The sequence below is a fragment of the Rhipicephalus microplus genome, chromosome X (assembly GCF_043290135.1).
Source record: "Rhipicephalus microplus isolate Deutch F79 chromosome X, USDA_Rmic, whole genome shotgun sequence".
Taxonomy (NCBI): Eukaryota; Metazoa; Arthropoda; class Arachnida; order Ixodida; family Ixodidae; genus Rhipicephalus; species Rhipicephalus microplus.
In genome coordinates, this window is record NC_134710.1 from 135,313,827 (window position 1) to 135,339,748 (window position 25,922).

Genomic DNA, 25,922 nt, shown 5'->3' on the forward strand with positions numbered 1-25,922 from the left:
ATAATGCAAAATGTACCTACCCGGACTTCCAGCCTGAAGATGCTCTTTGATGGTTTAAGCCTGCCATCGACGGCCAGGAACCTCACGTTCACTGAAGAAAAGAAATGCCGTATTTACCAAAACAGGTGTGTTCCGAATATGCTTATAAGAATTGTAGGTGTGTTACGTGTTAAAAAATTTCTCATATGTCTTCGCACCAGTTACAACCATATTAATGAAGATTTGTTTACGCATAGCATTAAAAGATCTTACGATAACATTGTCGCGAAAAGAAAAACAAATATTTTAGAAACAAAGCGTAGAAGTGCGATGAAAAATCTGATGAAAGCGAACCAAGTACGTTCTCTTTAATGCGTTTGTCGGCACTCAACGTTGAAAAAAGTAATAATTCATAATCTTAAAAAAACAATCATTATGAACTTCTTTATAAACATGATGCAGCTCAAGGTTCTATGAGGTGAGGAGAAGGCGAAAGCAGGCGACTCGTAGATCACTCATATTGTGACGGCACAACAGCAATAGAAAAGGGTAATTGTGCTGCGCAATATAGATAACATACTACAGGTGTCAAAAACAGTGCTTCAGGCTCTGCTGAATAAGATTAATATTCATCAGGCACTGCAGCCACTTTATCTATCTATCTATCTATCTATCTATCTATCTATCTATCTGTGTCTGTCTGTCTGTCTGTCTGTCTGTCTGTCTATCTATCTATCTATCTATCTATCTATCTATCTATCTATCTATCTATCTATCTATCTATCTATCTATCTGTCTGTCTGTCTGTCTGTCTGTCTGTCTGTCTGTCTGTCTGTCTGTCTGTCTGTCTGTCTGTCTGTCTGTCTGTCTGTCTACATTTGCGTGCTCTCGCTATCACACCTTTAACTTGGAGCAATTGGAAACTAGTTTGAGAGGGTAAGATGGTTTGACGAATACGACTCTCTGGTCATAGATGAATAATGTCACAATCTCATTGCGTACGTCGTCAAACACTTTCCGCCAGACAGCGGCACATACCCGTAGGCTGGTATGCGCTACAGGTATACGGGCACGGGCCGCAGGTTATGTGCAATTTATATCTACCCAGGAACAGCGAGAATAGACATTGGCATTTTTAACGTGTTAGCGTTAAAAAAATTTGACATTGATAGCGTCGACCCAACAAATGAAAAGAATCAGAGACCCCGCAGAAATTGAACTCCAACATTCTGCGTGGAAATCACGTTTTCTACCACATAGCCCCGCCTGGTCTCGGAACTGATTTTTAATTAGACTTATGTTTGTTGAACGCCTATTGAGGTTAGAATTCTGGCTATCTCTCTTCGTAAGCGTTAGGTATGTAGTCGAATGATACAGCCGTCAAGTCGTGTTAACGTCAATTGTATAGTTATACACCATCCGCTGAAGTGTAAATATGGAGCAGTGTCCAGGGCTACCAACAACGCGAGCATGAATGAGCTCGTGACATCAGCGTATCACTTCTGGTGTTGCTAATATTCATGTTGCTGTTTGCTTTGTTACGCAGATGTCAACAACTGCTTATATAAAACTATGCGGCTGTTTAACGTGCGTCTATGTGTGCATTTGTACATATGTTTAGCCACACATCGTAGCTTCTCACACAATAAAGAATTACAACCCAGTCACCATCCGTCTACATGCTTCGCACAACATCAATTCCCAAGGTACTTGGGAGCTGCCAAATTAATATTTTTTCACTCAAAATTACTTTTGGCGCCTCTCCTGGTGAAAAACTCAATATGCACTTGCAAAAAATTGCGTTACCTTTTACTGATGAACACTCATTGTCTCTATATAGAGTTGAAATGCAGCGTACTTTCTTGTTATAAGCTTTTATAACGTAAAGCTTCCAGGGGTGCATTTGTTTGTATTTAGCAGAACAGTTACTTCACCTTCGCTTGACATATATGATACAATTTTTTAACTATTGTTACTATTGAACGAAAGCACCTGTCCTAGTCAGTCGTCTATATTTATCAGAAAAAAATTAGTACAAATGTGTGATGTTCTGCATTAAAATTCAATCATCCCAAATTGCGAAAAAAGAAGCATTAGGCGCCAAAGCTACATCTTTGAGCTATGGTATTTCGTACCATGCTTTGAAAATAGCGAGGTTGATACCGCACTTGCCGCGAGCTTCATTATACAGTTATAAAACAACCAAAGATTATCTGATATAGTACCTAAAAAGTATGTATGTTCGACACTATTTAGCTCTGCATATTTCTCAACGCAATACTTTTTTTTCATTGCACTAGTATTCAGAACTACCTTCATAAGAGAGAGTTTTGGACACTGAATAAAAGTTACGTTGTGCATTGACCAAAATAAAAAATTGCGTCTCAAACCCTGCGTTCATATCAGTTTAGTGATTGTGTCAGTGCCACTGCGAGCACATGTTGTCCCGCAACTTCAGAACGGCCAAAAAAATAAAAATAAAAGGTTTCTGCGCCTAACTGCAATTAAAATAGAAATTGGGTCTTGCTCCAGCCTAAAGGTTTTCGTTTAAAGCAGTTGCATAATCTCGCTTCTTGTATCTGTGGGGTAGTTCACAGCATGCGTATATGATTTATCATAAAAGAAGCTAAGGAAATCCGGACAACACCTGCAAACACACACTCAAGATAGAAGAACAAGGCAGCACAAACGCCATTTGCGTTTTCTTGTTCCCTTCCCGGGTTAGCACGCCTTAACTTTTTTCACAATTAATCCGTACCAATAAGAAGCACTCTCTGTATTGATAATGCGTACACGATACTTACCACTTTCTCCTGGACGATAGATGGGTTTCTCGGTCTGAAGAAAAAAATGCTCGCCCGACGCAGGGCTCATCAGAATTGGTGTACTCTTTGTCCACAAACTGCCGCACTTAACTTTCAGCATGACACTGTTCCGTTCGTGCTGCAAATTGGTCACGTCAGTCTGACGCACAATGATGTCAACCATTTGGGGAGAACCTGCGAAATGTAAATTCAGCTTTGGTTACAGCAGCAGTATGTATCCCTCTTAAGTATCGCTGGAGCATAAAACTGCAGTAATTAAATAAGCCGTGGAAGGTTATTATTCTGCGTTAAAGGGCCCCTAACCAGACTTTTAAAATTCAAAATATTCGAGTGCATTATTCTCTCCTGGCGTTCCTCGTGTTTCTGGCGTACTTCGCAATGTAGGAACTGTGATTCCCGTCATGCCTGCACACTCTCGGTTGGTTCATATGAGCGAAATATTATATGTGAATAGTCTCCTGCACTGCTTTGCCTGGCAGCCGTCCAACCATTCCTCTTTGTCTCGCATGAGTATTGAGCGCAATCATGCGATTTCACTTTATTTTGTATGTTTTCGATTGCGCCAGTGGAGATAACAGTTTAGACGACAATAGCTGGATCTTGATATGCGCAACACTTATTGAAGTTTTATATTGGGCTAGTTGGTAATTCATCTTCAACAATCAGCACTGATCTGACGAGGTCTCTGTTTCCTTTCTTGTCCTTTGTTCATTCTTCGCTGATTGTTGAAAATAAACGCTTTTTTTATTTGTTTTGTGGGGTCTGATGTCCCGAAACCACAATATTATCATGGGGGACTTCAGAATTTTCGTTTATATGGTGCTCTTTACCATGCACCTACATCGCACAGTTCGCGGGCATCTACCATTTCGCCTTCATCGAAATGCGGAGTGAACACTTAGCGCTGACATTGCACACTTACATTTAAGAAATAAGCGACGAAGGTGAGACCGCCTCTAGGACTGGTAGTAAAGGTGACAAACACTTGGTTTATTCACGATAGGCTATTAAACATAATAGAATAAAAACCTGCGCCTATTCAAGCTAATGCAACGTATACGCAGTCGAAATGCCAGTAACACTTTTGTCACCACGCCTATTTTCATCGTTAGTATGCTAACTATGCCTTCAAGTTCAAAGTTTGGCGCCAACTGTATTTAAAGGGTAAAAGAGACAGTATTTTATCTGTTTCGCTTTTGAGTTTCCCTTTTTCCACCGAAGGGGGGAGGGGGGATAAAGCTTTTTCGTACTCGGGGAATTGAGTGCTAGTGGTTTCCATTGGGACGACGACGTCTCTTATGGGTGCTCAACGAGAACGGCAAACATTTAGGGATTGAAATGAACATGAACTCCATCTCCGGTGAATGGTAGCAGCACAGGCATGGAAGATGGATGACTTCAATTTGTCAGACTTCAGTACAGATGGCACAAGTGCACCAAACCATTCCTGATCAGATGATATCTACTAGTAAATCGGCCAATTTATCGCGGTGCGTACCCAAAAATATTTTTTGAAGGGGGGGGGGGGGGGCGAATATGGTTCAACCATATTTTACGCGTAAGTTTTGTATGTGTGCGTGTGTGTATACGCAAGCGCAATTGAAAGAGAACGCCTCCTGGCTACACCCATACAGCAGCGTGTTCAATACACAAGTCTTCAGAGAGAGAGGCATGCATGCAACCGCAGAAATAAGTATGTGTAGATGCATATTTTAGAAAAGCAAATGCACAGTAAGCAAGCCTTCGATACACCACGTCGAGAAACTTCTTTGTGCAGTGGCATGATAGACACTAGGGCTTATATATTTGTATATATATAAATAGCTTTTGTACTTGAGAATAAATCTGTAGTATTATTCTACAAGGCCTTTATGTTCAAAACTTGTATTTCGATTTTTAAAAGTTTACCTTGTGTAAAGTATCATTGGTGGTCTTACGAGCTACTTGTTTTTCATTATCAATATTTTGATACTTTCTTTTTGATAATATTAGAAGTCAATCTGTTGTTTGAAATTATTACAGCTGAAAAGACGGGTTTCTTTTTTGTGTGTGATGTCAGTGGACATAAGGAACACCAGACGGTTTAAATCTCTGGAACCTTCAATTACGCCGTTTCTCATGAATATCTCGTGGTTTTGGGACGTAAAACCAGAAACATTAATCTGAAAATATCTGAGGCAGAAAACAAATGCTTCATGGGCGACCCAAAAACAACCAATTTTTCCGAAGTGTCTAAAGTCTTAAAGAATACAGTACATCGAAAGTGACATGTATAAATACAATAAAGTTCAACGTTGCCTACGTAGACTCCGAACGAATTGTGGAAAACTGCATCGCGTTATCAAATTATGACTTTCCTGAGTAAGGAGATGGCCGGCTGGACTGACCCAGTAAAATAAATATAGCATATGTTTGGTGTGTGGGCCTCATAACTGCTGAAGTCTCTTTTTACCTAGCTATCTGTTAACGCCAGTTTAGAAGATGCATAACTCAGCGCTGGGTTCAGTTATGCTTTTATTTTGTAACAACTGTGAACCAGTTGAGCTCACAATAACCCCTGCCTCTTGAATTTGATTGAGGAAGGCACCCGGAGTGGGATTTGTGCTTTTTAAGTCAAGTTCTCTCTCTGTGTTTCTTCTTGCTTTCTTCAACACTGACTGTATTATTTATCTTCTTTGTTGCTTATAAAACAAGCAATTATATTGAAGTAACTTGTTTCATGTAATGCAATGCACATAATTTTGTATCACTCCGATCACCCTATTAGTTTTGCATCATTTTTTGTTTGTGTATATAGCTAAATATACGTGTGTAGCTGAACGCTGTTTCTGTATAGCTTAACATTTTGTATAGCTCACTATTGTTATTGTCATTTACATTTTGTATTGCATCTGTTGTGAACTGGGTGGCCAAAGGCCCCCGGGAGGCAACTGTATACTCTAAAATGTTTTCGGGGGTAAATGGACAGTTAACCTGAAAAGGGACGAAATCTGTGCAAACGTTCGCACATGAGACGACAACAAAGACGCTTTCCTCTCTTGTGAGAAGGAAGCGCCCTTTTCAGAGTAACTGCAGAAATGTACGCACCGTGTGCAAATAACCTATCGGTGCCTACATAGCACAGTTTCCTTCCAGACGGTGCCGCAGCATGGCGGGCTTGGTGTCGTAGTTGTTAGTGCACGCGCATGCTGACTCCATGGTAGTTAATTTTAACTTCGTGTGTTTCGTGTAAATTTTCTGAAGTTCATTTCTGAACGTGATGCCTGTAAATCAATTGTACATGCCTGTATAGACCTTATAATGCTGGTTAACTAAACCAAGAACTTTTTTTCTTGCGTAGAAAGTAACTGCGGCTCCTTTGAAGAGTATTGAGAAGGTTCAACTGTTAGGAGTAACCGTGATGGGGGGGGAGGGGGCGGTGTAACCACTCGACCCTTCACAGTTACCGTCGAAAGGGAGGGATGGCTGTGACAGCTCCCCTAAAAATGCAACCTTGATGTAACTTTTCTTCTTTACTTCTTAAAGTGTAGCCTTAAGTTCAAAGTAGCCTTGAGAAAGAGTAGCCTCAAGACTCCTCAGACAAGACCTGAAATAAATAGAAATCGAAGAAAGGGGGGAACACGGTGTGCGTTTGCGTACATTCTCTGCGTAAACTTTTGCCTGAGTAAGCAATCGTCTTCAAGGGTAGCTTATGTTCACTTACCTGTGCTGACAGTAGATGACCAGTGAAAGAAACTCGTTGGACTACTCCGGGAAGTATGGAGTGTTACAGTCACTGTCTTTGGACCACCGTCTACCATGACCGCGAACGTTTCACTCGTCCCCACTCGGAAGACATTGGGTGCCACTACGAAACAGTTCCTGAAAAAAAAAAAAAAGAATCCCGCCAGGTTAAACGTGCCGGCCACACTTGAATTCACAATTGGCGCACAAAGTCAAATGAATGGAAACTGTCTTGCAACACGGCGAGACAGTCAGACCCGGCTCTCGAGAATTGCAATAGACAGTGGACAAGCCACGGTCAAGACTTTGAGCTTTTGTTCTGTAGTGACAACAAAGAACGTTATTTAGGAGTTGGCCTTTATTAGAGATGGTATCTTATACCATCGGAAGATGTGCCCATGGGACAGGAACTACTTACTGGGGTTCGAACTTTTATTTCCGGTGTGTCGTATGCTCCAGAAGCTGTATAGTGAGTCATCTTGGAGCCTCCAGAACGTACTACCGTGTCTGACAACTCTTTTTTTTTGTCCTACCTCTAAAGGTCGGTACATCGTTAGGTGCCTTCCTGGGAGTCTTGCCATCACCAGAAAAAGAGAGCGGCAGCCCTTTCCGATCCCTTCAGCGTATCGATATACCCTTTTCTTCCCCAAGTGTCGCGGTTGATGTCTACTCGTCTGAGTAATAGGTACTGTGTCACTTAACCGCACTTTTCGCCCTCTTTCGTTTCAAGAAGCTCCCCCCCCCCCCCCCCGAGCCCTTTTACAGCGGTGCTGTATATGGAGCGAAGCCCACCACTACAAGAGCTGGCGCTCCCATCAGCGGAAAGAACTCGGCATGCAGGATCAGTGGCAGCGTCGTCGGCTTCGAGAGCGTCTGCGCGCTGACAACTAAATTTTCTAATGCCACATGAGCTGTAATTCTGAGTAAGTAAGAAGGAAGCAAGGGGAAACTACTCGCTCGGAAAACCAATAAATGTAGAGTGAGACGCCATTTTAGTAAATATATTAATAAAACGTCTAAGGCCTTAAACCAGAAAATAAATTTTGCTGACGACGTGCCTACGTCAGCGTAGACGCAAGCTTTTTTTTTTCAAGGAATCACTTTGGAAAAAAATTTGATTTCTTTTACAGTAGAACGGTGACTTTTGACTTTATTTGTGTACACAATTTTGAATGCTCACATATAATGCTACCATGCTATCGTGTAGTGAAGGCTTCATTCTGGTATGCCAACGGTTCAGGCCACCATAAATAAGAACGTGCGGTAAGTCGGCGAACTAGAGTTAGCCGCTATGAGAGAGGATCTGCGCGAGGTTTAGAAAGCGTAAGGCCTCCCTTCAGCCGTACATTGCCCCTTTGGTAGTTTGGCCGCACGTGATTGCTTTACAGAAAACCATTAAAGTGGTAGTTCCTTTGCCCGGCTATCAATATGCACTGATCACCGTCACCGCAGCCGAGATTCGATCCAGCGATCTACGGGAAGTGATAACATTATGCTCTTGGTGACGCAGCAAACCCTGGGGGCTCCACTTAAGGAGTACATAGTGACGGACAAGAAGGAGTTAGAAAATCACCGCGTGGCGGATCAAACCAAATACGGACCGCTGGAATAACTCTTTTCGTGATTAGCGGAGGGTTCACCCCTCGCGACCTTGACAGTCCAAATTGAATTAAATTGCGCAATGAACTCGCGCCTTGCACATTTATCGGAGGCTAAAAATCGCCGGTTTAGTGGTGGCGCATACAGTAGCTCAATAGTTGCAGCGTAAGCACATAGCACTTTTCAAAGAACAAATGAAATATAGTCAGGGGGCGCTTCATCGGCAGTGGAATGAAGTTTGCTCAAAATTAGATGGGAAGATACGCACTAGAGTCAAATGGAACCGCTTGAAGGTACTCCTCGATGAGACTATAATTACGAAACAAATCAGAGGTTGTTAATTGGCCGATTAGTCCAGGAACATAGGAACAATGAGGTAGATTACGCGACTGTATTTAAGAAAATGGCAGAGTGATACCTGCCGATCGGCAGGTATCACTCTGCCAATTACTCGGACTACCGGGGAGGGCCACTGGGAAAAATTGGCTCATCCTTCACGAACAATGAGATTGAATAGGTGGCTAATACGCTAAAAGGTCGCTCAGTTCCAGGATCTGACCGAATTACGAGCACGCTGCTACGTAATATTCATGGTTGTTCCATCGCTAAGTTAAATAGGTCAAACTTCTCTAGGCGGAAAGCCGCGTGCTGGATGCCTGGTGGACCACCACGTTGGTACCCAATGCCAAACTGAGCAAGCAACTCGCCAGAGAAGCTAAACGTCCCGTCTCACTCTCATCTTGACTGGGCAAGGTGATGGAGCATGCGGTACACAACGAGGACTCCAGGTGTATCGAGGGAAAAAGCTTTTTTTACACAACATGGTAGGCTTCCGGCTGGGCCTCTCTACCCAGAATGGGATTAAAATGCAAATTATAGGCCGAGCAACCCAAGATGTTCGGGGACTATTGACCCTTGATCTTGCGAAAGCCTTAGACACAATTTCCCATAAGTTCGTCCAAGAGGCGGTCAAAAGCACGTGGTTGGAACCAAAGCTCACTGCCTATGTTCAAGCCTTCTTCAGGGACCACGAAGCAACCATAAAAATTGGGGGATCGACATCAACGGCCTTCACTGTGGGTGCGAAGAACACGCTCAAGGAGCGGTAATTTCACCTCTCTTGTTTAACATAGCCCTGGAAGGTCTCTCTGAGCGTCTTTCCACTGTAGCCAATACCAACCATGCACTATTAGATGCGAAGCAGCTGGTGGTCCGGCTCCATTGTGTGGCCACCCTTAATGCACATGCGCAATAGCTGCCCCAAGCACCGCCAGAACGCGTTCACGCGCTAGCGCGTTCGGGTCTCTGTAAGGGGCAAAGTAAGACGCTGTGTTCTCTCTAAGCAATCATGCTCTCTCCTTCGCTCTCTCAGCAATCATGTGATGGCGTCAGGCAACGAGATTCTGCGAACACGCGATGAACGTACACGCTCTCGCGTGGCGTGCTCCAACAAGAGTTCGGGACGAGAAAGCCAGCAAAAAGTATACAGTGAATTCATGGTATGCTCCATCTGTAAGGGCCGCGCTACATTGGGCAAAGTGCCCGTGATAAACGGAACTAAGTCGACCCATGTGCTGCTACACGTGCTGTTTTGGTTCCCGTTAGTCGGAGATGGTGTAACTTTTTATTCTGACGTTATTACTGTCTGGTGCATGAGAGGTTCAGAGGCTGAGCGAAAGAATGTGCTCCAGTCGGCACAAGTTTTCTGGAGGGTATACATGGGGCTTCGCCTTTCCCCCTCCAAATTGGAGTTTCTTCTCTAACTGGTTCGACCTGGGAGAAAACCCACTAAACAATCGATCAGGTGCAGAGTGCGTTAACCAAAAGGCAGGGTCAGTCGAGCCAGTGGTATACCAACTCTTTCGCGAGTGGGGGAAAACAATCTACCTCACTCGTCAGGCGGATATATATATATATATATATATATATATATATATATATATATATATATATATATATATATATATATATATATATATATATATATATATATATATATATATATATATATATATATATCCGCAGTGAAGAAGACGCACGGAAACGGAAGTGGTTTTATGAACGTTTCGGCCGCGGGTTCTGCCCTCATCAGATGAAGGCTGGACCCGCGGCCGAAACGTTCATAAAACCACTTCGTGCGTGCGTCTTCTTCACTTCGGATAATCTTACCCTAACTCAACATCACATTTTTGGTATATATATATATATATATATATATATATATATATATATATATATATATATATATATATATATATATATATACCAATATATATATATATATATATATATATATATATATATATATATATATATATATATATATATATATATATATATATATATATATATATATATATATATATATATATATATATATATATATATATATATATATATATACCAATGATTTTTTTTTTATGCAGCAAAGATTTAGTTTGCTGCTTCCGAAGTGTGAATATTTGGAGTGCATAAATACCTATGTCTAATGTTTCTATGTAACTAGGATTATTATTACTAATTTTAAAATAACTACAGTTCTGTATGCCGCCTGTAAGAAAGTACTTAGCATTTATTGTATTTTGATACTCATGCCCTCCTGCTTTGGTCTCGTAAGAGACTGGCAGTATTGTAAATAAATAATAAATAAATAAATATATATATATATATATATATATATATATATATATATATATATATATCAGCTTTTTAATGAAGACGAACATGCCGTAGGCCCGTGTGTTCAAGAAATTTAGGTGCACCTTAAAGAATCCAAGATGGCCAAATTTTCAGGGCCTTCCACTACGGCGTCTCTCATAATCATATGGTGGTTTCGGGACGTTGAGCCCTAAATATCCATCAATCATCTCGTGACCGTTCAGTCAGCATGCGTGTACACTAACCACTACACCACACCACGCGCTACAGAACCGCTTCAAGTGAAACAGGCTTGTGTAGGCACTGATGAGTCGTTTGCGCATGGTGCGAACATTCCTGCAGTTACCCAAAACAACGGGTTCTTTGATCTACAATGAGGTAAGTGCCCTTCCTGATGGTTCCTTGTTCTTTTTCGCACATTGCGTTTTTTGGAGGAGAAAATAGCCCTTTTCCTAGTAACTGCCCTGTTACTCCACAAAAAGTGTGCCCGCTCTTTAGCTATACGTACATGATTATTCCGCAACTTCGTAACGCTAATCTCTCGAGATACAAAGTGGAAGACTTCATTACTAGTGATAGTTATTGAGGCTGCAGAAAATGTGCATAATTTAACATAGGATAGCCAGACCCCGTGCGAACGGCGGGTTTACTGTAAAAATTGTTGTGTTCGTTGCGTACACCAAGTAATACGTGCCATAGAAAATATATTAGGCAGGGCTAACGTGGTTATAACTAGGAATAAACTCCGGGATGAGATGCATGTTTGCCGAAGTATCACAAAGAAAATTGATTGATATGTGGGGTTTGACGCCCCCAAAGTCCCCAAATGAATATGAGTAACGCCGTAGTGGAGGCCTCTGGAAATTTCGACCACCTGGGTTTCTTTAACGTGCATCCAAATCTGAGCACACGAGCCTACAGCATTTTCACCTCCATCGAAAATGCGGCCGCCGCTGCCGGGATTCGATCGCGTGACCTTCGGGTCAGCAGCCGAGTACCTTAGCCAATAGACCAACGTGGCGGGGCACAAAAGCAATTAGGATGTTTCAAATTTACTAAATACATTGCACTTTACCATTAAAGTTGCGCCTGCATGTGCGAATAACCTAAATTATAAGAAAGAATTGAGCTTTCTTCATTGGGAGACCTTACATGAATCTGGCTGTCGTAACAATGAACTTCACATATTCGGAAAATAAACAATATTGTACTGCCACATACAGCTTTATCGGAAATGTTGAAATATGTTCGTCTATTTGGATCATATATGCATCTTCTCAACAGCCGCCAGGAATTGTGTTGTCATATATCCTGATATGGGTGAAAAACTGGGGAAATATACCACCGCGTCACAAGCAGTCAAATTCACTTCTCATGGGATTGCCGCTAAAAGCAACAATTGCAACACAAACGCCAGGAAGTCTGAATGAATATTTTCGTTGACGCAGTCTTGACGTGGCTCAAGTTAAAATTAAACAACCTTCGCCTCGATTAGCCAATGACTGGTCTCGTACCCCATGTGTATCGTACAGGTAGTCAGCAGCAAAGAAAATTAATTTATGAGGTGGCTATCAATATAGACTGGTAGTAGTTATCAGTGCGACAGCACTGTTGCTACGATTCTGCACGAAGATAGAGTGTGACAATGAGAATTCCCACACAAACCCTAAACCGCACTTCGCCTCAATAATTTAGGTGCAATGAACCTCCAAAATAATTGCGAGATAAACATGCAACTGAACAATGAGCTGAGTGAGCAAGTACACGAAAAAAAAAAAACAGACAGAACAGCGATGGTGGTAATTTATAGGGCGAGTGCGCACAAGATATTTTGCGAGACTCGATAATTAAAGCGAGCGCGGATCTTGGCACACCAGCAAAAAAGTGTCCGTAGGTAGTGGATTCATCCGACACAAATGGAGGGTAACCCTTCTTATCTTCTATAGAGATCACTTATCAACACCTCACCAAATTATGTAAATATTGTGCCTGGCGTCTCATAAAATCTGCTGATTATGCGTCGATGAGTGTTGTATCCGAACAGAAGTGCGTTTTTGCTTTTCCCACCCGTCAAAATGCGGCTAAAGTGGGCAAGAATGTAATCAGTCATCGGGGCTATCAGCGCGACATAGACCTTTTCACCCCTTTCACATATTGCTTACGATGGAGCACGCGATTCTGCAGAAGTTAAAGCGAACATTTATTGTTTTACCAGAAACATTAGCGATTCTGTTCTGGTCATTCATGTGCAGCTTCAGACGAGCAGAAAGCGAACGCGAACAGCGAACCGGTGCACAAGGCGAGCGCATCATCATGTAGGCTTGCGACGGCTGGCATCGGAGAGTCCGTGCCGTGACGTCACCCATGCCTCCCACCAGAAGGCGCCACTCAACCTTCTCGGGGCTATGCGGTGAATAAAATCGTTAGCGAGTAGCCCGCTCATCAGCAACACTTTTCTTCCTGTGTCTGGCTCAAAATTTAAACACGTTTTCCTCTAAACTGTACACAACATTATAAGACTTGTAGTGCTTAACTTTAAGAGCTTTCTTAATTAAATGCAAAAGAGTCTTCCCAGACTCTTACAAAAAAAAAAATCTTGGCTTCGGTGCTATAGAATTATTATTGAAGTGACCGGAAGATTCTTGCGAAGCAACACGTACTGCTGCTATTGTAATCGTGAAATCGGTTAGAACGGCGAACTGAATAGCCAGCACCGCAACCACATTTGACGTTTCACGATTATTAGGGCTTATTTGAAAAGCAGTTCTGAGGCCTGTAGTGGCTCTGTGCTAGAATACTTGATTGCCTACGTCGGCGAACTCATTCAAGAGTAGACTCAGTTTGGGTGGTGAGTTCAAGCGAGTCAGTCCGGGTGAATAATAATTTCGTGAGTTTGAGGCCGAGTGAGTTCGGCTCAGGAAAAATTTGCTCCATCGGTGTCAAAGTGATTCCAACGGGCAATATGTATTTCTTGAGTTAGTCTGAGTTCTATATATTTTTCGCCGACCTGTAGGCAAATCTGCTCACCTTCAGCATTATTATCAGCCTTACATGGATTCACGTCTACGCTCATGCCAACTGACACGTATTATAACGCAGCCTCATTAATATAGCCATTTCAACATTTATCGATCACAGGAATATATTACGTAGGGGTGTGCCTTGACCTCCCATTCAAAATTTTCCAGGAAAACTTTCGACAAATATAACTCATGTTGTAAGGATTTCAAGGAAAGTCACTTTTCTGATTTGCGAGTAGCCACAACACGTGTTTGGAGGTATTATCTAGAAAAGGCGCCAAGAACGGCAGCGATTACGTGTGACATCAGTGTTAAAGGGGCATTAAGTTCGAAAGCAAACTGACGTGAGGGTGAAAGCTCAATATATGACAGCGTCTAAAACGACAATATTATCAACCGCCGTGCCCTACTTACCGAGAAATAAAGATAAACGCACAATAACACATGCGCCACGGTAGGAAATGAACCCGATGACCTCATAGTTTAAGCTTACGGTTATTCACTAGTAATAAAACTAGCTGAATTCAATAAAGAATCTTCCGTTCATCAAGAGACGCTACAAAATGCTGCTTGTTCGTTTCTGTTTAATTCACGAAAAAAAAAAACCGCCGACGTTACTTTGCGGAAGGACGCGAATGGTTAAAAAGTTGAATTTTCGCCTGATTAAATTGTACAGGCAGTTTCATCAAGCCGGGCCAAGTTGAACCAGGCACGTCTGCCGTCTCTGAGCCAATGGCAGGAAATTGATCAATGGCCACTGTTGGAGCTGTGGCTCTCTCTGCTTTAGTTCTTCTGCTGAAAAAGTGGCGGAACCAGAGGGCGGGAGGTGGTAGGTGCGAATGCACCCCCCCCCCCCCAAAGCCTGTCAGCACTCCCTCCCCATCTCTTCGGTGCTTGCTATCCGTCTGCTATCACCAGTTAGCAGGAATGAGAGGGACTACTAGGAGCACCATTTAAGAGTGTTTATGTTATTACAAGGTTTTCGTGCTAATAAAAACAAAACAGTAATGACCACGCCCGTTTTTCAGGTGTTAATTCAAGTGACCTCCCCCCTAAAATGGGTGCCTGGATCCGCCCCTGTGCTACAGTGTTGGTGGCCGCGCAATAATGCCGGGCAACGTTGTGCCCGGGAACGGTGGCGTGAGACGTTCTGTTTGAGGCGCGTAATTTGAACTTCACTAGCCCAACGTGGTTAACTAAAACGTCATTTTATTTCAGAAAAAGCACTTCATTGGCACAAATGTAACACTACGACTTTTCTGGAACGCTGTTTCAGCAATGAAATTCGACCTTATAGTTGCCTGTGTCTTTTTAAGCATCGTTTACGCCAGAATCGAGAAAGGTAAATTTAGGCTAACGTTTGGACTCGTGAGTCAACTCATTTGGACTCATTCAGACCAAGATCGAGCCTTGAGTCTGAGCTAGTCTGGGTGGACAATGTTTTGGATAGCTTGAGCCCGAGTGAATCTGGTTGAAAATTTTCATGAGGGTGAGTCTGAGTGAGACAGGCTCAGGAAAATTCAGGCGAGTCTGAGTCATTGTGAACCCTGAGCGAAAAATATATTTATGAGTGTGAGCTCCACAAGCTTTGCCGGCTTGCGCTTTATTGCCACGCAGAAGGGTGCACGGGCCTTGATTTCTGCTGACACCCTGATTACCATTATCTATTCTCGCCAGTTCATTATATAAACTGTGAATAACCCTTGGTGTACTCGCCCATGCATGGTATACGGGTGTATGTGCCTCAAGTGTGTCTTGCGGAAAGGGTTTTGATGGTATGTGGTTTTTTTATTGGTGCAAGGGCCATACTTGGCCAAAGAGCGCCAGAAAAATTACAACAAAATCGCAACTATGTGTGGTTTGCGATGACATGTTGGAAATGCAAACTATGAGACTGTTACGTGGCTGTATGTGGGCCTATACTAAAAGAACTTGTTGTTGGGCTAGTTGGTAGAGCATTTCGAAAAGTTAATTAGAGCGCGAAAACTTGACACGATCACTCACACACGCACACACCCATGCATGAAACACACAGCGCTCACTTCCAACTGATTTATTCATAGCTCGAAGGCTTGAATATATTGACACGCAGCAAAGGACGACGCAGTTCTCTATGAAGAAAACAAGTTTATTGGAGCGAACCTGTGCTCCCCTAACAATAAAAAAATACACAGGTGGCGAAGCAGCGGCCAGAAAAACGGCGGGCACGCTAGTGAGCGTCGGCGATCGAATGACGCGGCATCGGCTGTGCGGGAATTTATATCCCTCGGCGCGAGGGTTTCTCGAATAGTCGAATTGTATCGAGAACACCGTGATAGCGTTTGTTAGAAACGCTGTTCGTTCGAACAGCGCCTCTAACAAACAACGCTTGCAGCGTTGTTTCTATTGAACAGCGCCTGAAGCGTTGTTCGATAGCGTTTGTTCGAAACGCTGTGGTAGCGTTTGTTCGAAACGCTGTGAAAACGGCGATAGCACAGGCCGGCGCAGCCAGGCCGAAAAAATAAAACACAAATAAACAAACCCAATGCATGGTTCGCTGCATTACCCCCCCCCCCCCCCCCCTCTAAGAGTGCATCGACCCGATGCTAACATAAGGGACAGTCCACACAAATTAAAAGTGCGTCATCGTCCGTAGAAAGGTTTTAAGCGAACCACATGGACGACTTCGGGCCGCGTGCGTCGTCGTGATGTACGGGAGTCCCCATCGGCGATCACTTCGTACGTTAATTGGCCAACACGTCGTAGAATCTGGTAGGGTCCGAAATAGCGTCGTAGAAGTTTCTCACTGAGTCCACGTCGTCGAATGGGAGTCCAAACCCACACACGATCTCCAGGATGGTACTCGGCGTCTCGGCGTCGGAGATTGTAGCGTCCGGCATCCACCAGTTGCTGGTCCGTTATACGAGCTCGAGCTAGCTGGCGGGCCTCCTCCGCACGTTGGAGGTATCCTTGGACGTCGGCGTTGAGGTCGTCGTCTTCTACGTGCGGAAGCATGGCGTCGAGCATCGTAGTCGGCCGTCTTCTGTAGACGAGCTCGAACGGTGTCATCTGCGTGGTTTCTTGAATAGCCGTGTTGTACGCAAACGTGACGTACGGGAGGACTTCGTCCCACGTCTTATGTGCAACGTCGACGTACATAGACAGCATATCCGCGATTGTCTTATTGAGCCGTTCCGTTAGTCCGTTCGTTTGGGGGTGGTACGCCGTCGTTCTTCGGTGATCTGTGTTGCTGTAGCGTAAGATTCCTTGCATGAGCTCCGCAGTGAAGGTCGTTCCGCGGTCCATGATTAGGACCTCAGGGGCTCCATGTCGCAGCACAATTTGGTTAATAAAGAACTTTGCAACTTCTTGTGCAGTTCCCCTAGGAAGAGCGGTGGTCTCTGCGTAGCGCGTCATGTAGTCTGTCGCTACGACAATCCATTTGTTCGCGGATCGGGATGTAGGGAACGGGCCCAGAAGGTCCATTCCGATCTGTTGGAAGGGCATCGTTGGGACGGCGATCGGCTGCAGAAGTCCGGCTGGTCTCGTCGGTGCTGTTTTTCGTCGCTGGCAGTCACGGCAGCTCCGGACGTAGTGGGTGACATCGGATGTAAGGCGGGGCCAGAAGTATTTCGCCTTGATTTTTGTAATCGTGCGAGCTGTTCCGAGATGTCCGGAAGACGGGTCGTCGTGGCACGCTTCCAAAATTTCGTCACGAAGGTCTGCGGGGATGACAAGTAGATAATTCGTTCTCTTCCGGGGTTGAAATTCTTCTTCACTAGGATAGATTTTTTGAGGCTGAATGCTGGTAAGTTGCGCTTGAACGCCCTAGGCACGGTGACGTTGCGTCCTTCGAGGTAGTCGATCATGGCGCGGAGGTCAGGGTCGGCACGCTGCTGGGCGGCTAGGTCGCTCTCTGTCACGACTCCGAAGAACGCGCTGTCTTCATCGGAGTCCTGTGGTGGTGGGTCGATGGGGGTGCGGGACAGGCAGTCGGCGTCGGAGTGTTTCCTGCCGGATTTGTAGAATATTGTAACGTCAAACTCTTGTAGGCGCAAGCTCCACCGCCCAGACGGCCAGAGGGGTCCTTCAACTTGGCAAGCCAACACAGCGCATGATGGTCTGTCACAACCTTAAACGGTCCACCATAGATGTATGGGCGAAATTTTGAAATGGCCCATATGATAGCCAGGCACTCTTTCTCGGAGGCAGAGTAGTTTCTCTCCTCCTTCGACAGACCACGGCTTGCATAGGCGATTACCTTTTCGTAACCGCTTTGCTTTTGGACGAGGACGGCACCCAAACCGATATCACTGGCGTCCGTGTGCATTTCCGTTTCGGCGTTTTCGTCGATATGAGTGAGCACGGGTGGGTTTTGCAGGCGTTGTTGCAGCTCGCAGAATGCCTTTTCTTGGTCGTTTTCCCAGCTGAAAGGGGTGCTTTCTTTCGTCAGGCGCGTGAGTGGCTCTGCAATGCGTGCGAAGTTTGCGACGAAGCGCCGGTAGTATGCGCACAGTCCGAGAAACCTTCGCACACTCTTCTTATCTTTCGGCCTTGGGAAGTTCGCAATGGCTGATGTTTTTGCCGGGTCAGGTAGGACTCCCGCGGCGTTCACGACGTGACCCAAGAACTTGAGTTCCTCGTACGCGAAACGGCACTTCTCAGGCTTCAGCGCTAACCCCGACGTACGAATGGCCTCGAGTACAGATTCCAACCTTGTGAGGTGTTCGTCGAAAGTCCGGGCGAATACGACAACGTCGTCGAGGTATACGAGGCAAGTGTGCCACTTCAGGCCTGCTAGCACAGTGTCCATGACTCTCTGAAACGTTGCGGGCGCCATGCACAGCCCAAACGGCATCACCTTGAACTCGTATAGACCGTCCGGCGTTATAAATGCAGTCTTCTCTCGGTATCTCTCGTCCACTTCAATTTGCCAGTAGCCGGTCTTCAGATCCATGGATGAGAAGTACTTGGCGTGGCAGAGGTGGTCGAGGGCGTCGTCGATTCGAGGCAGGGGGTACACGTCCTTTTTGGTGATTTTGTTTAGTCTCCGTTAGTCAACGCAGAATCTTAAAGTGCCATCTTTTTTTTCACGAGTACAACCAGCGCAGCCCACGGACTTTTTGATGGCTGTATTATGTCGTCGCTGAGCATGTCATCAACTTGAGTCCGGATGGCTTCGCGCTCGTGTGAAGAAACGCGGTACGGTGACTGTCTGGTAGGTCCGGCTCCATCTTCGGTTATTATCCGGTGCTTCACCAAAGGTGTCTGACGTAACTTCGAGTTCGAGGAAAAACACCCGCTGTAGCGACGGAGCAACTCCAGTAATCTGTCCCGATTTTCTTGTGACAGCGCCGGGTTCGCGTCGAAAGGATGTGGCAGCCTGGAAGCATCTGCGCGTGCGCGTTCAAAGATGGCGACCGCGATCACTTGACTCGCTTCTTGCGTTTCTTCGAGGAACGCAATTGCAGCGCCCTTGTTTAGATGCTGGTACTCCTCGGTGAAATTGGTGACCAAAACGTGGGATCTGCATTGCTTAAACCTCGCAATGCCTCTTGCGACAGACACACCACGGTCTAAAAGCAACCTTTGGTCAGTCTCCACGATAGCGTCGACGTCAGGAGCAGCACCTTCACAAAAGACAGCGATCATCAAGCTTGCGCGGGGTGGCAGGGTGACGTGATCGTTGGCGATTCTTACAGCAGCACGGTGTCCGAGGTTCGGCTGCGGCGTCATGGAGTGATCGGAAGAAAACGTTATCGACCTGGTCTGCAGATCAAATATTCGCCATGGTCTGTCAAAAAGTCCATTCCGAGAATTACGTCGCGGGAGCAGTTAGGCAAAATGACGAACTCCGCAGGGTACGTAGTGCCGTCTATGGTGACGCGCGATGTGCACATTTCACTTGGGGTCACGAAGTGGCCTCCTGCTGTGCGTAGCCCCGCCGCGGTGGTCTAGTGGCTAAGGTACTCGGCTGCTGACCCGCATGGCGCGGGTTCGAATCCCGGCTGCGGCGGCTGCATTTCCGATGGAGGCGGAAATGTTGTAGGCCCGTGTGCTCAGATTTGGGTGCACGTTAAAGAACCCCAGGTGGTCGAAATTTCCGGAGCCCTCCACTACGGCGTCTCTCATAATCATGAAGTGGTTTTGGGACGTTAAGCCCCACATATCAATCAATCAAGCCTGCTGTGCGTATGTGCGGACCGTCCCATCTGGTCGTAACTTTCTTTAGCTTGGACGCGAATGACCCACTCATGACCGAGTAGTCGGCTCCCGTGTCGATGAGGGCGACTACGTCAAGGCCGTCGATGGACAACTGGACGTCGAATGCCGCTTTCCTCGAATTTCGGGTGCGTCGGGGCGTCGTATCGTGGCTTGCACGTGTTGATGGTCGGCCACTATGCGTCGTCATCGTCGTCTTCTCACCGGCAGGCTTCGTCATTTCGGGTACGCGTCGCGCAGCGTAGCTGTCGTCGTTTTCGGGGGTCTCGTCAGGGTGTCGTCGGGTCGTCGGGATGAGGGCATGTCGTGAATCACGGTCTTGCGTCGTTGGAGGGTTTTCATTTTCTCGCCGTTGTGCAACTTCACCTCCAGAAGTTGCTGCTTTTAGTTTCCCCCTCGTGGGCTGGGGGACCTTCCACGGGCGAAGTCAGCATTGCTGCGACGGTTGGGGGATTGGTACGGGTAAGGCGATGGCGAACGGTTGAAACGGTTGTAGCACCGAAAGGCGGGCGAGTTGGAACTTATCCATAGTGGGCAGCGCACAAAAGGAAACACACAAGAGAAGGAATCAGGACAAGCGCTGGTCTAACAACTGAAAGTTTTATTTGAAAGAAAGCATATATATACATGTGTACACAGAAAATCAAGTGCTACGCAAGATTACTTCCGATCAATGAAACCAATCTCCTGTTCAGATAAAGAAACAGATGGCTGGCTAACGCAAATGCCAATACTCTTCGCCATGTGGTAAGCCTCAGCAATCTCACGTGTCCTTTGATTATGATGGCGGTCGATGATTGCGGTTTGCTCAAAAGAAGGAATACAACCGCAATCGCGGCAATGGCTGGCGAGGTGAGACAGAACCCCACCCTTTAAAGAATTTTCATGCTCCCGTAGCCTAATATTAATACATCTACCGGTCTGTCCTATGCAGACACTCCCGCACGAGCAAGGAATTTTATAGACTACCCCGGTCGAACATGCGGTATACTTCTTAACGTGCTTGATTGAACAAGTGTTATCAACCGCCCTCGTAATTCCCTTAACGCGTCTATGAATCTTGCCACATAAGCTACCCAATTTATTCCCACTTGAAAAAACAACGTCAACCCCATACTGCCCCCCAACTTTCTTTAATCTATGTGAAATGGAATGTACATAGGGAATCACTGCAAAACGCTTTTGCTCGCGTTGAGAGGTTGCTGGTTGGTTGGTGGGCTGCGCGTTACTATTTACTTTCTTTAGCAAACGCTCGGAAGCAGAAACGAGAAAGGCGGTGGGAAAACCCGCTGTCTTAAGCCGATCACACTGATTACGAAAGCTTTCCTCTGTGGCATGGAAACAAGATTTTGCGACAGCTGCGTGAAGGCATGAAGTGACTATACCATTTTTTACCAGTTTAGAATGAGCAGATTTAAAGTTTAGGAGGGGTTTAGCCGACCTGGGAGCGTATAACCAACAGACATGCGCATCCTGGAATCGCAATGTTAGGTCAAGGAACTGAAGCTCATTCTTTTCATTGGATTTGTTTGTTCAGGCCTCAGGTGTATGCATAGGTTCCAGAGTTGCCCCGGTCCTAAGTGACATATTGTTGAGTAGAATTGATCGCGATCTAGAAAGAGATTTTGAGGGTTGGGGGACTCGTATATTTAGGTATGTGGATGATTACTTGGTTTTTTTGGATAGTGTTAGTAGCTTACATGATAAGGTGAACATTCTCAAGGCATTTAGGGAAAGGGGGCAGGGTCTTCAGTTTACGTGTGAAGTTCCCAATGAAAAGAATGAGCTTCAGTTCCTTGACCTAACATTGCGATTCCAGGATGCGCATGTCTGTTGGTTATACGCTCCCAGGTCGGCTAAACCCCTCCTAAACTTTAAATCTGCTCATTCTAAACTGGTAAAAAATGGTATAGTCACTTCATGCCTTCACGCAGCTGTCGCAAAATCTTGTTTCCATGCCACAGAGGAAAGCTTTCGTAATCAGTGTGATCGGCTTAAGACAGCGGGTTTTCCCACCGCCTTTCTCGTTTCTGCTTCCGAGCGTTTGCTAAAGAAAGTAAATAGTAACGCGCAGCCCACCAACCAACCAGCAACCTCTCAACGCGAGCAAAAGCGTTTTGCAGTGATTCCCTATGTACATTCCATTTCACATAGATTAAAGAAAGTTGGGGGGCAGTATGGGGTTGACGTTGTTTTTTCAAGTGGGAATAAATTGGGTAGCTTATGTGGCAAGATTCATAGACGCGTTAAGGGAATTACGAGGGCGGTTGATAACACTTGTTCAATCAAGCACGTTAAGAAGTATACCGCATGTTCGACCGGGGTAGTCTATAAAATTCCTTGCTCGTGCGGGAGTGTCTGCATAGGACAGACCGGTAGATGTATTAATATTAGGCTACGGGAGCATGAAAATTCTTTAAAGGGTGGGGTTCTGTCTCACCTCGCCAGCCATTGCCGCGATTGCGGTTGTATTCCTTCTTTTGAGCAAACCGCAATCATCGACCGCCATCATAATCAAAGGACACGTGAGATTGCTGAGGCTTACCACATGGCGAAGAGTATTGGCATTTGCGTTAGCCAGCCATCTGTTTCTTTATCTGAACAGGAGATTGGTTTCATTGATCGGAAGTAATCTTGCGTAGCACTTGATTTTCTGTGTACACATGTATATATATGCTTTCTTTCAAATAAAACTTTCAGTTGTTAGACCAGCGCTTGTCCTGATTCCTTCTCTTGTGTGTTTCCTTTTGTGCGCTGCCCACTATGGGTTGAAACGGGATGGTCCACGGCAGGTGTTCGACAGGTATTCTTCGATCTCAAATGGGCGCTGGCCGGCTCGCGGGCGGGGTGCGTCGACGGAGAACCCACGCAAACCCAGCCTCTTGTACGGGCAGCGGCGGTAGACGTGGTCGGCCTCTCCGCAGTGGTAGCACAGCGGACGATTATCTGGCGTTCGCCACACCTCGGTCTTCCTGGGCGCCTGGTTTCGGGTTACAGGGGGTCGGGCGGGCGACATTGGGCGGCGGTACGGCGGGGCCTCTTGATAACGGGTTGGGACGGGTCGGGGTCGACGAGCAGCAGCGGACTAGGTCATCGCTTATGGTTCGCAAGATGCTTCCGACGGCGTGGAATTCCCCAGTGCTTGCTGAACCTCCTCGCGGACGACGTCAGTGAGGGAGGCGACTTGGGGCTGCAGCGTTGCTGGGAACAATTTCCTCAGTTCCTCGCGAACGGCGGCGCGGATGGTCTCCCGCAAGTCTTCCGTCGCCAATCCAGGGGCGTTTACCGGGTTCACCGAAAGGGTGTTGAGTGGTCTATCGTATTGCCGCGAACGCATATCCAAGGTCCTCTCGATCATCGAAGCCTCGGTGACGAACTCAGCGACGGTCTTAGGGGGGCTGCGGATGAGTCCAGCGAAGAGCTCTTGTTTAACTCCCCGCATCAGAAAGCGCACCTTCTTTTCTTCTGCCATTTCGGGGTCAGCTCTCCGGAACAGCATCTTCATCTCCTCAGCGAACAGTACAACACCTTCGTTAGGGTGTTGCACTCGCGTTTCCAACAAAAGGGTGGCTCTTTCTTTCCGCACAACCGTAGCGAATGTTTTGAGGAATTCGCTCTTAAAGACAGTCAAGTCGGTTAGGGAGCCTTCATGGTTCTCAAACCACGTTCGAGCTGCATCCTCCAAATAGAAGAAGACATGACGAAAAGTTTCTTCGTCATCACACCTGTTAAAGATGCGGATGTGCTCCAGCTTCTCCAGCCACTCTTCCGGGTCTTCACCAGGAGATCTTCGGAATGATGGGGGCTCACGAGGTTGTTGCAGAACGACGGGAGAGTTGGTAGCGCTGGTCATGGTGACTGCGTTGATCATCGTGGTTTTTACGTCTTCTTTCCTTTTTTTATCCGGGAGCGGTCCAAACTCTGGCTGAAGGCCTTGCTGTCAGCGGCTGACACGAGTTGGGCGTGCTTGTCGGCTTGGCAATGGCTTAGGGTTCATGTGCCCCGCACCTCCACCAGATGTCACGCAGCAAAGGACGACGCAGTTGTCTATGAGGAAAACAAGTTTATTGGAGCGAACCTGTGCTCCCCTAACAACTGAAAAAAATACACAGGTGGTGAAGCAGCGGCCAACAAAAGGGCGGGCACGCTAGTGAGCGTCGGCGATCGAATGACGCGGCATCGGCTGTGCGGGAATTTATATCCCTCGGCGCGAGGGTTTCTCGAATAGTCGAATTGTATCGAGAACGCCGTGATAGCGTTTGTTAGAAACGAACAGCGCCTCTAACAAAGAACGCTTGAAGCGTTGTTTCTATCGAACAACGCCTGTAGCGTTGTTCGATAGCGTTTGTTCGAAACGCTGTGGTAGCATTTGTTCGAAACGCTGTGAAAACGGCGATAGCACAGGCCGGCGCAGCCAGGCCGAAAAAACAAAACACAAATGAACGAACCCAATGCATGGTTCGCGGCAATATACAGGACACATTGTGCGCACACACACCAAAGAAGGCCAACAGCATACATTATCAAAACGTACAGTTAATCAATGTCATAGCCTTAGAGCGATAAACTGAAGTTCGCTTGGTAACAACGAAATTGAAGGGGCGCTTACACAGTGATCTTTATTTTTTTTCAATGAAAAAGGCTTCTAACACTTCACAGGCAGTTTTACTTGCGCTTCTGCCCAGAATCTTCGTTTCAGAAAATCGTGCGTCCCAACCACACGAGATGACATGCGCAACCAGGTGCGCATACTTGTCATCTCTTTTCGTTCATTTTTGCGCGTGTTCCCTTAACCGGTCATTGATACACCGTTCGGTTTGGCCAATGTTCACTTTTGCGCAGGATAAGGGTATGGAGTACACAACCCCCATGGAACACTTAACAAAGGCCCTCTCATGTTTCTTCTGACAGCCGCGCTTCTTTCTATCGCACACACTTTGGCACAGTCTTCCAACTTTTTCTGGTGCAGAAAACACCATCGGTACGCCGTGCCTGGCCGCGACTTTCCTAAGGTTGTGCGAGACCTTATGGATATATGGCACAACTTGTGGCCTAATCCTTAAGGGCTGGGTAGCAGTCATCCCTTCCTGTGGTCCACGTTTAAACTTCTGCAGAAGTGATTCAGTAACGGCCGTAATGACCAATCGAGGGAACCCAGCAGCCTCTAGTCGGCTCACCTGATTAAGGAAACTAAGTTTCATGCTGTGTGGGCACGACCTTTTTAGCGCTGATTCTAGGCAAAGAGACGCAACGCCCCTCTTCACAATCTTTGAGTGGGAAGAATCGTACGGCAACAGCTGCTTCTCAACACGAGGATGATAAGACAAGCAAATATGCTCATCGTTCCACGTGAGGCTCAAGTCTAAAAACTGCAGACAAGCTTCTTGAGGCAATTCGACAGTAAAGGAAAGCCCTCGTCCTAGTCTTATAAAAACGTTTAAAATAAAATCAGGGGATGTAAGGTCACCCTGTTTATCTAAAAGAATTTAAAAAAGGTCAACGTACCTAAAAACCTTTAAAACCTTCCCCCCTTTAAAAGCATTGTCCAAATCTCTATCTACATCCGCTAAAAAATATCGCAAAGGACCGGGGCGACAAAGAAATCAATGCAGATTCCTTGCCGCTGAAGAAAGGGCTTTTCGTCAACCATAATAAAAGTTGCATTCAGATAAAATTCTAAAAGCGATAAAAAATTGTCTACATTAACGCCCGCGTCATTGATAAAATCGACGTCACCAATCTCTGCTATGCAGGATTTTACAGAGGCTAGGAGCTTGTCATGCGGCACGGAATAATACAGATCTACAACATCCACTGAAAACGACGAAAAGCTGGTTGACGAAAAGCCCTTTCTTCAGCGGCAAGGAATCTGCATTGGTTCCTGTGTCGCCCCGGTCCTTCGCGATATTTTTTTAGC

At 45.8% G+C, this 25,922-nt stretch overlaps 1 protein-coding gene across 5 annotated transcripts in view; it reads right to left on the reverse strand.

The window, feature by feature from the left end:
* The window catches only part of LOC119176497 (A.superbus venom factor 1), a 267,863-nt gene that overhangs the window by 212,916 nt on the left and 29,025 nt on the right, over nt 1-25,922 (reverse strand). For all 5 annotated transcript variants that reach the window (XM_075877793.1, XM_075877790.1, XM_075877791.1 and 2 more), the window contains exons 2-4: nt 6,508-6,665; nt 2,784-2,978; nt 21-91 (exon numbers count right to left, since the gene is read on the reverse strand). In XM_075877793.1, the coding sequence (XP_075733908.1) occupies nt 21-91; nt 2,784-2,978; nt 6,508-6,665 (424 nt within the window). The remainder of the gene's footprint in view (nt 1-20; nt 92-2,783; nt 2,979-6,507; nt 6,666-25,922) is intronic.